Source organism: Asterias amurensis, chromosome 14 (assembly GCF_032118995.1).
Source record: "Asterias amurensis chromosome 14, ASM3211899v1".
Taxonomy (NCBI): domain Eukaryota; kingdom Metazoa; phylum Echinodermata; class Asteroidea; order Forcipulatida; family Asteriidae; genus Asterias; species Asterias amurensis.
The window spans coordinates 8,802,144-8,816,013 of NC_092661.1; the positions used below are offsets into that span (position 1 = coordinate 8,802,144).

Sequence of the window (13,870 nt, forward strand, 5' to 3'; positions counted from 1 at the left end):
TTATTTCAGGGTTTTAAACTGTTTGCAGACGTTCCATTTAATTTTGTACAAATTAAAGCAAGTGGTGACGTCGCCAATATGAATTGCAATAGAGATCAGAGAGAAAACAATACCCAATAATATTGTCATTGTAAATAAATCAGTGTATTTCTTTAAATAATTTTAGCAAATTTGCAGAAAAACAAAACGTTTTCACAAACGAGTGCTAAATTAATATAAACAAACATGCAAAACAAGTTTAAGACCATAAATATAGTGAATTTGTATTTAAAACCATAGAGTTTTTCTGATATAACAAAAGTTATTATCCATATTTGTTCTGATATTCCGCCCATAGAAATTTAAAATTGTATACATGAATCAAAGCGCATTATTTATATTATTCTTGTTATTATATTTTTTTACTACCACTTCAACTGAGATCTGCCAAATACCACACGGCATCAGCAAGTGGTTTTTCACAAGTCCAATTTTAAATTCTCCCTAACTGTCCAACGGGAAGCGGGTCAATGAATTTCTAGTCAGGAATGTCCTGCGTTGAAACATACAGGTGCTCGATTGATTGACATCGTGTAGACACCCGCAAACCCTCTAAATGCATTGTTCACATAGTTTCTTCGTCACGTGTTCAAATAGTTGGCTACTGTGCATTATTTTTAAGAAAGTCCAAATGAGGGCGCCCTACTGCATTTTTAACGGTCGGACCGTCGACACTTTTCTTGCTAGTGGCCCTTTTCGAAACCACGGCTTGGGCTCGAGGGGACCCGCCTATGGGGATCCGTTCGCCAGATTGAAGCCCCGTAAGGAAAGCGCGTGTCTTCTGAATGCACGAGGTAGCGTCAGCCAAAGCCCAAGACGTGTTTTCGAAAAGGACTGATGTAAGCCGACATACCGTGACCCCAATAACGGTTTGTTTACATTGTTACAAAGTACATGTACTTTGTTTTTTCAAGGTCAAATTAATTGTCGATGGTGCCAGACAATCTTTCCTTTGACTTTAAAAATGTGAAACTAAATTAGATTTTCGTCTTCCCATGGAGGTCTTACTCTACCTCCATGGTCTTTCTTAATTGCTTTCCGCATTTCTTTAAACTTCAATAGAATAATCCCTATTTTTGATTCTATACAGCACCTTAAAAGTCTACTTCCACTGCTAAAACCAAAACAAATTCAATGCACTGTTGGTTTTGAAGAGTCAAACAAAGCACACAAAAAATATATGGGTAATGCTTTTTCAGTATGGCAGCTCCTTTGCACAGTGCGTGTAATAATTGTCTATTGTAACAATTCCCTGCAAACATGCACAGTGCGTTTAGTACTGTTTTGCGTTCGAAGAAAACATTTCACTTTAACAGTGTTTTGAAATTGTCTTTTTCCAAAAAAAATATTAGTTAAAATATTAAGACCCCAACTACATGTGATAAAAACAAGCAAGAACAATCATACGTTCAATACCAGTACAAAAATAAGACTGCAGTTTTCATACAAAAGCAATTAGTTTATTTCGCTGCCAGCAACCTTGTTTTAATCGCCTAAACTAATAGCTAGTAAAATCAATGTAAGTTGTGATAACAAATATACATTTCTTCCCAAGATGGTGGAATGCACGTAACAATACTGGTATTCATCGCATGAATAGACACATATCCACCTGACTGGTCACAGGACATGAATGCTGTTCCTTAAAGACACTGGAAACGTTTGGTAAAAAAAGATACTCAAAATATACATAAATATTTACTTGGTAACGAGCAACCAAGACCTGTTGATGGTATAAAACATTGTGAGAAACGACTCCCTCTGAAGTAACGTAGTTTTTGAGAAAGGGGCAACTTTTTCACAAAAATACTTGAATCTGAGAAAGACTTCTGGCCTGAAGCCTTTGTCAAGCATATAAAAGCAAACAAATTTGTGCAACAAGGGTGTTCTTTGGTTCAAGGTTTTTCTTGCAACTTTGATGACAAGTTGAGCCAAAATTTCCACATAGTTATTATTTTTATGCATATGTTGTCAGATACACCAAGTGAGAACACTGATCTTTGACAATTACCAAACGGTTACAATGCCTTTAATGCAAAATTCCAAGACATGTCCCAGCATGCATTGCCTCTGGAAACATCTAGGCCTCAACCTGTGACAAAACCAAAAGTTCTAAAGAAAAGTTTTGATGTCCAAAAGCCAGTGGCATAATTATATCATTGTCTCTCAGCAAAAAGATATCTCTGGGTTCAAATTTTTCAAACATTGCATCTCGCCTTAAAGGCACTGGACACTATTGGCAATTACTCAAAATAATTGTTACTATTTAGCATAAAAACTTACTTGGTAATGAGCAACGGAGAGCTGTTGGTGGTATACAACATTGTGAGAAACGACTCCCTATAAATTAACATAGTTTTTTAGAAAGGTAATTTCTCACTCGAATAATAAAAGACTTCAGCTTAAATTCAGCTGAAGCCTTTTATTATGCATCTGAAAGCACACAAAGTTGTGCAACAGAGGTGTTTTTTCCTTCATTAATCTGAGAAAAATTTCAGGCATGAGCCTTTCTGAGCAGTCAAAAAGCACACCCTTCGATGCAAAAAAGGGATGTAGCTTTCTAGCATTATTCTCTAGCAACTTTGACAACCAACTGAGCCTAAATATACACATGTTTGTTATTTTATGCACATGTTCGGGATACACCGAGTGAGGATACTGGTGTTTGACAGTTACCAGAAGTTTCCCCTGCCTTTAAAACTTAAAGGGCAAACATCCTTTAAGAGGAAACGGACACAATCAGTGTTCTAGCTAGACCAATTCTAGTGGGTGGCTCTAAATCCAATTTAATCCACCAAGGGCGTGTTTCAACAAAATTATTAATAGATGGAAATTTGCATCAGGAATAAAGAATATTATTATTTATTTTTTTTATCCGTATACATACACCGATTAGTGTTAGCGCTGTATACTTGAAAATCTCAAGATTGAAATCGTTGATTATTCAGCCATGAAAGTGACACACGCTACTGCCGTGTCCGAATCAGCGGCTACAGCTATATACCTTTATCATGGTGCGGCCATCTTGGTATTCTCCCAAGGCTTTGTGAAAACAAATCACAATATTATTCAGGTGTGATTCAAACACACGACTGTTGCAAATCTAGAGCAGTGTCTTACCAACTAGACTAGACATAACTTATTTATGTTTAGAAATGGGGCCATCCTTGTAGAAGTGCCATCTGGGAGAAATCTGTGCTGGGCAGAACAGTATACTTTGCTCAGACTGCTGGGCGAATTTTTTTAGGCAGGCCAGCCGGGCACTGCCCACCATGGCTATAACACAGGATACAACCCTTCAATGTACACGTACTCCTCTTCATCTAAGCCCTAGACCATTCACTACAAATACTGCTTCACCGTCTGTACCGCAAACGAGTTTGTCGCCCTCGACATCGATACTATTGACGGGCATGATGTTGGAAGGTAAGACGTGGCTGATGTCGACTTGATCGTTGTTCAGCCATGGACTGGTGGGAGAGCTGACCGATGGCTTGGATGGGAGTCCACCAAGACCCAAGCTTGGGTAGATGGAATCACCTGGTGGAAATAAAACAAAACAATTTGCAAACAATGGTCGAATTGTTGATAATAATGAGATGCAGGTCTGATACTTCACGATTGCCTCCATGCCCCCTTGTCATTGTCCTGGTGCCCTTAAAATGCCCCAGTAAAACTCCCTCATAAGGTGCCCTTTACCAAAAAAGAAAATGCATTGGTGCCCTTGCCCTTTCAAAAACGAAGCATACAGGCCTGGAGTTTTTCACAGCTATCAATGTTCCCCGTTAAAAATAATTCGTCGGTCGATTGCCACTCAAAACACCCGAGTCCAAGTGGGTGGGTCACCGTGACCTTGTTTGTTGTTGCTTCTCATAGCTACGTGTAAAGTACTGCCATCACATAAGGCTTATGGCTTCAAATCCCACAACAAATAAATGGATGGAAATACTTTGATTGATCAACAAGAGTACATCAGACAAAATAGTTTTGCAGGATGCTTACTACCATTACCATAAATAACATGACGAAGCAAGTTTGGGCGGCGACTCAACCTCGTTCCCAGGGGTGATCGATCTCACCGCGCCATTTTTTCCCAGCATGCCTTGCTCAATCATAACCCCTGGCAAATTTAAATGTGCTATATGCTAGCACATTTATACGAGCCATAAATGAACGTACATATTCATTATTCAATCTTTTCTAAGTCTTTCGTCTTTTAAACGTGTTCATCTCATAAAAAACGCGGGCGTGATCAACATTTAAAAAAACTTTAAACTACGCGCCATGCACTTGACATCTAATGCATAACCAATTTCCTGAGCCAATCAGCGTTGTTTCCTAGTACATGCCCCCCAGGGGTTAGTGACGAGAGGTATAGATATGGCGCGCTGCCCATGGTAGCGAGGCTGCTGGCGACTAGACTGACTAGACTATTCCAGAAACCATAGAGCACAGGGAGATGATTTACTATTATCGAACAAAGCACTGGAGCATGGTCTACTATGGTCAATTCAAGAGCCATGTCACAGTTTCTAGTCAAGTCTAGTCACTCACCCGAACATGCTCTAGGCAAGGATAAAAATTACACAATGTTTTTTTTGGAAGTCATTACCAAAGTATGACTCTAGGGTCATTCCGTGTCAAATCACCCAATGGGTTACACCCTACCCTCTTCAAATTTGCTCAAAATTTTTTTATGGGGTAATATTGGCTCAACAAGCTCAAATTTCAATTTTCAGCTCTATCCGATAAACGGTTTTCGCGCTACGACATGCTCTTTCTCGTTGATTTCGGTCAAAATGCGCCTGACCTCTGACATTCAAATGACCATAAATCAGTAATTTTTGGGTCAAATTGGTTGAAATTGGTGTCTTTGAAAAGGAAATTGTGTAAGCTTTCCAAATCTGACCCAATGGTTACCGATTTATGGTTGTTTGAATGTCAGAGGTCAGGCGCATTTTGACCGAAATCAACGAGAAAGTGCATGCCGTAGCACGAAAACCGTTTATCGGATAGAGCTGATAACTGAAATTTGAGCTTGTTGAGCCATTATTACCCCATAAAAAAAATTTGAGCAAATTTAAAGAGGGTAGGGTTTAAAATTGTCTTTTTTTTGGGTGATTTGACACGGAATGACCCTCTACCTTTAACGACACTGGACACTATTGGTAATTGTCAAAGACCAGTCGTCTCACTTGGTTATCTCAACATATGCATAAAATAAAAACCTGTGAAAATTTGAGCTCAATTGGTAGTCGAAGTTACGAGATAATAATGAAAGAAAAAAACATCCTTGTCACTCAAAGTTGTGTGCTTTCAGATGCTTGATTTCGGGACCTCAAAATCTAACTATGAGGTCTCAAAATCAAATTCGTGGAAAATTACTTTACCCCAAAAAACTATGTTACTTCAGAGGGAGCCGTTGCTCACAATGTTTAACACTATCAACAGCTCTTTATTTCTCTAATTTTGAGTAATTACCAAAAGTGTCCACTGCCTTTAATACATACAAACGTATTTACAAAATGTCTATTTACTCAGGGGATAACAACTGTTTTTAGCCCCATTTACCTGTTCCAGTTGCATGTTGTGAGCCCAGTGGAGAACCAGACCCATTCCAGTGAAAGACAGAACCATCCTCTGAACATGTAAACAGGTGGTCGGAGTAGGTTGGGTGAAACTTCACCTCCCAAACTGAAAGGAAAAATAATAATAGTATAAATGTACATTTATAGAAGGCACATATCAATTATAAATGCTCAAGGCGCCAAACAAAAAGTCATGATAATGGAAAAATACAACTTAAGGAACTAAATTGAAGCTATTCTCATCAGATGTGTTTTTAGCTGTCTCTGAAATGCTGCTGCATGACCTAATGGAGGGTGGTAAAGAGTTCCAGAGACGAGAGGCTGCTGCAACAAAGGCCCTCTCCCCCCAAGATCTACTAGTTCTTAAAGGGACACGGTACCGTTACTTTTGACTCTTTTTAAAGACAGTGGACACTATTGGTAATTGTCAAAGACTAGTCTTCACAGTTGGTGTACCTCCACATATGCATAAAATAACAAACCTGTGGAAATTTGACCTCAATCGGTCGTTGAAGTTGCGAGATAATAATGAAAGAAAAAACACCCATGTCAAACAAAGTTGTGTGCTTTCTGATGCTTCTGACTTCGAGACCTCAAATTCTAAACTTGAGGTCTCAAAATAAAATTCCTGGAAAATTACTTCATTCTCCAAAACTACGTCACTTCAGAGGGAGCCGTTTCTCACAATGTTTTATACCATCAACATCTCCCCATTACTCGTAATAAAGAAAGGTTTTATGTTGATTATTATTTTGAGTAATTACCAATAGTGTCCACTGTCTTTAATATTGTAAAGCAATCAGTGACTGGTTTGATGTTGGGCATCCCTTTATCCCTTTAACCAAACCCTTTATTCCCAGCGTTATGAACAGAATTTAACTTTTCCACAGCAAAAAGTGATGCAGCGACTTACTTGGTCCTTTGTGACCGTCGAAGAGCGTGACCGGGAATTTTTCTTGCCTCAAATCCCAGAAGTTGAGAACACTGTCTTGGCTTCCGGCAGCGACAAGATGCGCTTGGGTTGGATGCCGGTCGATGCAGTGAAGGGCAGTCTTCTCACCAGTTCTTAAAATTAGACAAAACCAAAGGAAAGGACGTCCTATAATATATAAAATTATTCACTAAACCATCACTTGGGGGCCAACCCAAGTTTGAGAATTTGATACACTGGAAACCCTAAATAGCCTGTGGCAATGGATCCCTGTCTGGGGGAAAATTCTCACAATATGTTTACATTACAATTACCTTAATGGCCAATTGGAGTTACACCAGTGAGTGGAATCTATAGATATTTTGGCTAGTGGGAAATATACAAAATGTCATGATGTATGCATGGACTTGGAAAATAACCATTTTGTTACAATACCAGGAATAGCACAATTAGCGCAAATAACAGGATGAAAATGAAAACAAGAAGAAATGTTCAGTGAAATATTTCGCCCTGAAACGACATCATATAAGTGAAAACTGTAACTGAACAGGTAACAAACACAACAGCTGATTTCAAGAGGGAGTTGTTTCTTACAATGTTTTATACTATCAACAGCTCTCTGTTGCTCGTTACCAAGTAAATTTGTATGCTAATATATTATTTGAGTAATTCCTAAACCTGTCCAGCCGCCAATTTCACCAAACTCTTCCTAACTTAGGATTAATCTCATGAGTTAGGATGAGTTAAGTTCTGTTTTCATAGACGCATTGAACCAATCCTAATTTGATTGATGATGGTGATGAAGTTAGGACGAGTTACTTGTCCTAACTCAAGATAGGATTAATCCTAGCGTTTGTTGAAATCAGCTGCTTTGCCTTTGAAGTTGTCCATACTTACAGAAGGAAGACCCTTGTTGGTTGTGAGCCAGGCTGCCTTAGATCCCATATCTTCATCTGACCGGTCGAGTTAACAGAAATGACTTGATGAGATTTCAGGTAGGTTAGAGCATTAATGGTACTACTGTCGGCCTCATCTGTCGATCAAACAAACTTTACATATAAGTTGGGAAGGTACTGCATTCTGCTCCACCAGCCAGGCTCCTGGTGGGCGAAACCCAAAAACCTACTGTACAGAGTTTTGGGAAGGCCGTAACAAACAAAACATTTCTGGTCTGTTTCTTTTATAGTTATCTCGCAACTTCGATGACCAATTGAGCTCAAATTTTCACAGGTTTGTTATTTTATGCATATGTTGAGATACACCAAGTGAGGAGACTGGTCTTTGACAATTACCAATAGTGTCCTGTGTCTTTAAAGAGAAGATTTATCTGCTTTGTCTTTATGGGTTCACACACTTTATTACTGAATAGAATTAACAGGGTGTTTACCGCACTCAAAGTCAACATTTTAACACCACTTGTTTTGTTTTGTTTTAGAATAATATTACAAAGTGGTTTTACTGTTTAATGGAAAAACACAATCATGAGTTGACAGGCCCAGCACCAAAATCACAGGCCTCGTGCCTGTGTTCCAGTGTAGACCTCGATTCCTGTGAAACGCATCAACTATTTGTATATCATTTGAAGCAGTCAGAATATGTACCTATAGTTCTGATGGGATGTTTGTGATCCAATCTGAGTACATTTAATCTTCCATCCTCCCCGGCGGTGGTTATATCTGTGCCGCTAACTGCCATGCATGTACACGGACAAGACCTTGTCTGAAGTCTGTGCAGGTCTTGCCACTGTTGAATACTGTGTAGTTTCTGGTCAGAAAGAAAAACAGAGATTACAGTGTTGTAATAACAGAAGTTAGGCAAATAATAGTGGCTTCTTATATAGCGCTCATATCTGTCACTCAGTGAAAAGTGGCTTCTTATATAGCGCTCATATCTGTCACTCAGTGAAAAGTGGCTTCTTATATAGCGCTCATATCTGTCACTCAGTGAAAAGTGGCTTCTTTTATAGCGCTCATATCTGTCACTCAGTGAAAAGTGGCTTCTTTTATAGCGCTCATATCTGTCACTCAGTGAAAAGTGGCTTCTTTTATAGCGCTCATATCTGTCACTCAGTGAAAAGTGGCTTCTTATATAGCGCTCATATCTGTCACTCAGTGAAAAGTGGCTTCTTTTATAGCGCTCATATCTGTCACTCAGTGAAAAGTGGCTTCTTATATAGCGCTCATATCTGTCACTCAGTGAAAAGTGGCTTCTTTTATAGCGCTCATACCTGTCACTCAGTGAAAAGTGGCTTCTTTTATAGCGCTCATATCTGTCACTCAGTGAAAAGTGGCTTCTTATATAGCGCTCATATCTGTCACTCAGTGAAAAGTGGCTTCTTTTATAGCGCTCATATCTGTCACTCAGTGAAAAGTGGCTTCTTTTATAGCGCTCATATCTGTCACTCAGTGAAAAGTGGCTTCTTATATAGCGCTCATATCTGTCACTCAGTGAAAAGTGGCTTCTTTTATAGCGCTCATATCTGTCACTCAGTGAAAAGTGGCTTCTTTTATAGCACTCATATCTGTCACTCAGTGAAAAGTGGCTTCTTATATAGCGCTCATATCTGTCACTCAGTGAAAAGTGGCTTCTTATATAGCGCTCATATCTGTCACTCAGTGAAAAGTGGCTTCTTTTATAGTGCTCATATCTGTCACTCAGTGAAAAGTGGCTTCTTATATAGCGCTCATATCTGTCACTCAGTGAAAAGTGGCTTCTTTTATAGCGCTCATATCTGTCACTCAGTGAAAAGTGGCTTCTTTTATAGCGCTCATATCTGTCACTCAGTGAAAAGTGGCTTCTTATATAGCGCTCATATCTGTCACTCAGTGAAAAGTGGCTTCTTTTATAGCGCTCATATCTGTCACTCAGTGAAAAGTGGCTTTTTTTATAGCGCTCATATCTGTCACTCAGTGAAAAGTGGCTTCTTATATAGCGCTCATATCTGTCACTCAGTGAAAAGTGGCTTCTTTTATAGCGCTCATATCTGTCACTCAGTGAAAAGTGGCTTCTTATATAGCGCTCATAATCCGTCACTCAGTGATGCTCAAGGCGCTTCAATGTTCAGTATTTATCTGCAAGGTACTGTGGGGCTACGTTTGAAGTATGCTACCTACTCCTTTTTAAATAGCACAAGCATTGAATTAACCCCACATCTACCAAAGCAATGGCTGTGATGCCCTGTGCTTTTGCTGTGGTGCCCTTTGCAAGGTTTTAATACAAATTTACATGGAGGAAAATTGCTGTGCCCTTTCAAGCACAAAGTTCAAGGCGTGATAGCACCATGTAATGGTTCACAAGATGCTCTGGCGCAATATGCAGCCAATCAAACAAGGAACACTGGGGAAAACCGCTTCTCTTTTTGATTAGTGCAATGGGTTCTTTTACGCGCGTAACTACACAACACACGGAAAAACGGCTTTGCCTTCCAACCGAAAGACGAAGCATCATAGTAAAGTGCCTTGCTTAAGGACACAAGTGTCTAGACTGGAACTCCAACCCACACTAGGCTGATCAGAAACACCAGAGCTAGAATCCGTTGCTCTTAACCGCTAGGCCAAGACTCACAACAGTACGAGGAGCAGGTCTTTACTGTGTGGTAATGACCAGGTTGGGGGCCGATCGCTGTTAATGGACTGAGTTGAGGTCCAGCTTCTAACACTATTTTAATTTTGGTTCTGGTTTATAACATTGTTGGCTTGAATTTTTACAAACAATGACAAGTTTGACTCTTTGCATGATGACTGCAAACTTCACAACTTTTTCTGCTAAGCATGATTTTTTCAGTGCTATATGAAACTGGAAACTTGTTTTTCTTTGTAATTCTGTGCCGGGCGACACAATGTATTTTGCTCAGAGTGCTGGGCAAAGCGTGTGAATCCTGAGCAGGCCTCAAGCACCGCCCGCCATGGCTACGCACTGCATATTAGCCTTCTGTTCAGACATACCTGAGCTCCGTGCATTAACTTGTAAGCCTGGACTGTCCCGGCTGACGATGAAGCTAGAAGTGTCTCTGAGTTCACAAACTGCAAACAGAATATCAACAAAATAATTTTTGCATTATTTTAAATGTTTTTCTGTTAGGGTATTAAGTGTATGTGAGAGAGTGCTGCCCACAGCAGACATGTTTTGGTAGGCACTGGACACTATTGGTAATTACTCAAAATAATTGTTAGCATAAAACCTTATTTGGTAACGATCAAAAAATAGGAGAGCTGTTGATGGTATAAAACATTGTGAGAAACGGCTCCCTCTTAAGTAGCATAAATTTTGAGAAAGAGGTAGTTTCTCACTCAAATATTAAAAGACTTCAGCTAAAGACTTTTAGTATGCATCTGAAAGCACACAAAGTAATGCAACAAGTTTTTTTTCACTGTTCTCTTGCAAATTCAATGACCAATTGAGCCCAAATTTTCACAGGTTTGTTATTTTTTATGCATATTATGTTGGGATACACCAAGTGAGAATACTTGTCTTTGACAATTACCAAAGGTGTCCAGTGTCTTTAAACAGGAAGGAGAAAGCACTACTCAGGTTTTAGGTTTCTCAATGTTATTTGTTCCGTAGTAGGATTACACCAGAACATGTCTACAAGAACGTTATGGGGACAGCGAAACAAAGAAACACAAAGGAGAAATAAGATGTATTTGTATTCTTTATGAAGAACCTCTTTAGAACAGTGCTCTTTATTAATGACAGTTGGCTAAAAATCCAAGATATTAGTTTATATGAAGAAAATAACCACAATTCTTTTTGTAATTATGCTCAGGCCTGTATGCTTTGATTTGTTGAAAGGGCAAGGGCACCAATGCATTGTCTCCTTGGTAAAGGGCACCCTCTGAGGGAGTTGTAAATTTCTACTGGAGTATTTTTCAAGGGCACCAAGGCAGTGCCCTGGGACATTCAGGCAATCGCCTTCACTGGCTCCTTGAAGTATCCGGCCTGTATGCAACTTAAGTTTGAACTCGGGGACAAATAAAAAAAGTCTAAAAGTTCTCTACCCTGAGAAATGTAAGACTTACTTTTAAATCAGTGACGTCTCCTTTATGGTTTTCTTGACAAACAAGTTGAGGTTCCTTGTCCACCCAATCCAAATCCACATGGCCGTTGGCGAAGGATGAGATCCCATCGCCATTTAAGACATGTTTTCCTTTCTCGGTGCTTTTCGGCAAATGCCACAGGCATATCTGATTTTCCTACAGTAGAAAAATCGGTTTTATGGTTTTGAAAAAGGGATATGACAGGCAACAAGTGTACTACTACTACTAGCACCATAAATATTTATGATCAATCAAAAAGTTTCTGTTTCACGCCAGGACTTTTCAAAATAAACTATTTCAATTTTCATTTGTATTTTATTATTTTAAATAAAAAAAAGGCCTAATAATATAAATATAATAATATTAGTAATAATTGGAAAAACTTCCATCCGTATGGCGCCACCACTTTTTCATTTGATATGAAATAATATAGTATCTAATTTACCTCAATGAGCTATCCCTTTGTGTAAAAATGAGTGAAAAAGTGGTGGCGCCATTCGGAAAATTATCCAAAATAATTATCCTAAAATTTCATTTTAAAAGAAAAATAAAATGAAAATGTGATTGTGAGTAGATTTGTCCGTCCATTTGCGAATTTCTTTTAAAGCTCTGAAACGGTGTAGTGTTAAAGTTGCGCAAAAAAAAGTGTTGATTGACCGGTACATACATTTTTTAAACCAGTAAAAAGAGAAAAGATATTCTCACGAATTAGATTAAGTTACAAAATGGGTAGGCCATTCAGCCTATAATACAAAGAACGATTACTCACATCATTATCCCAGCTTCCTGTAACAAAAACATTCGACGGATGTAGCCCCTGCAAATCACCTGGTTGCCAGCGTACTTTGTTCACTTTTTGAGACACGAATTTTACTGAAATATTTGCCATCTTTCGAGTAAGAAATTACGAAACTGGCGAATTACGGCGCGGAGCTAGCAGGTACGTTTGGCATCTCTTGGTGGCGCTGTTCCTCTTCTACAGTGCAGCCCATTTCGAAACCACGGCTTTGGCTCCAGGTTCAGGCTAGCTTCCGATCCCGACTGAAGCCGAATGCAAAGCCGAAACCGTGGTTTCGAAAAGGGCCTGGGATGCACACACAAACATAAGTTCCTTATGTCGTCTGTGGGTGCACAAAACTCCCAGAGTAAATTGTATCAAAATGATATTGACAATAATTTATAGTTGTACCAAAATTTAAAGTCACCCAGCCTCTTAAAAACCACACAGATCTATTTTTTTTTTCAGAGCACTAATTTTTATTTTGGTCAGCCGTTTTGAAAAAAAAACACAAAAAAAACGGGCCCGATTATTTTTCCCAAACCGACTTGCTGCCAATTTCAACGAGCCATTCCTCACAGTCTAGTCCTAAGCTACTCCTAGAACTATTTCGGTTTCGTCCGGCTATCGTCTCCGTTACGGGAAACGATAGCCGGACGAAACCGAGATAGTTCTAGGAGTAGTCCATAAGCCAAGTCATTACCAACGTTAAAGCCTAAATTTATAAAATCTCCCCAAAACTTGAAGCAAGACCCCCAGGAATTGTGATACATTGTTGATTGATGTTGCCTATTTTAGTGTGGGCAGTCAAAAATTCCATGGCAAGAGATTTGTTATGCTTATTGTTGACCCACAGGGTGCACTACGCTAAATAAATTCCCTTTAATAAGGAGGAACCGCTATTTTTCTTATCAAACCATTCGTGTCGCCTATTATTCATCATCGGTTTAACTCTAAGATGGCGGCTGTAGTGTGCAACAGAGATCTGCAGTGAACCCAAGTCATTCCCCGTCCATGATCACCTTTCACCGATCCATTTCACATCAAATCATACGAATATAAAACCACCATAACAGTGCAAGTATACACTGCATGCAGACGACCGCCGAAATGTTTAGCTTTCCATATCTGTGTGAACATTTTACATCACTACATGTTTATCGAATTAAATACAGTAGACACTATTGGTAATTGTCAAATACCAGTCTTCTCACTTGGTGTATCTAAACATTATGCATAAAATAACAAACCTGTGAAAATTTGAGCACATTTGGGCGTCGAAGTTGCGAGATGATGAATCACTGTATCAAATGAAATCACTAGTTATGTAAAAACCACAAAGCATCAAACATGCTCGGCTTTGAAGCTGGCGAAACCTCGATTGAGCTATCACCATCACCCTTTCCAAACTAACATTCAGGCACATTCAAATTCATTGACTAATAGTTTTGAAAATGAAAACAAAAATTTGATACGTTCTAAACTTTGAGCAATACAA

The 13,870-nt window shown here is 39.1% G+C and overlaps 1 protein-coding gene across 1 annotated transcript; it reads right to left on the reverse strand.

Annotated features, from left to right (window-relative positions):
• Window positions 1–2,900: 2,900 nt before the first annotated feature.
• On the reverse strand, window positions 2,901–12,599 carry LOC139947513 (nucleoporin Nup43-like). The gene is made up of 8 exons (XM_071945442.1): window positions 12,364–12,599; window positions 11,577–11,750; window positions 10,503–10,580; window positions 8,160–8,322; window positions 7,456–7,591; window positions 6,541–6,692; window positions 5,611–5,733; window positions 2,901–3,579 (listed from the first exon to the last, which is right to left on the reverse strand). The coding sequence occupies exons 1-8, from the start codon at window positions 12,481–12,483 to the stop codon at window positions 3,359–3,361; spliced, it is 1,167 nt and encodes a 388-aa protein (XP_071801543.1). The 5' UTR covers window positions 12,484–12,599; the 3' UTR covers window positions 2,901–3,358.
• Window positions 12,600–13,870: the final 1,271 nt, after the last annotated feature.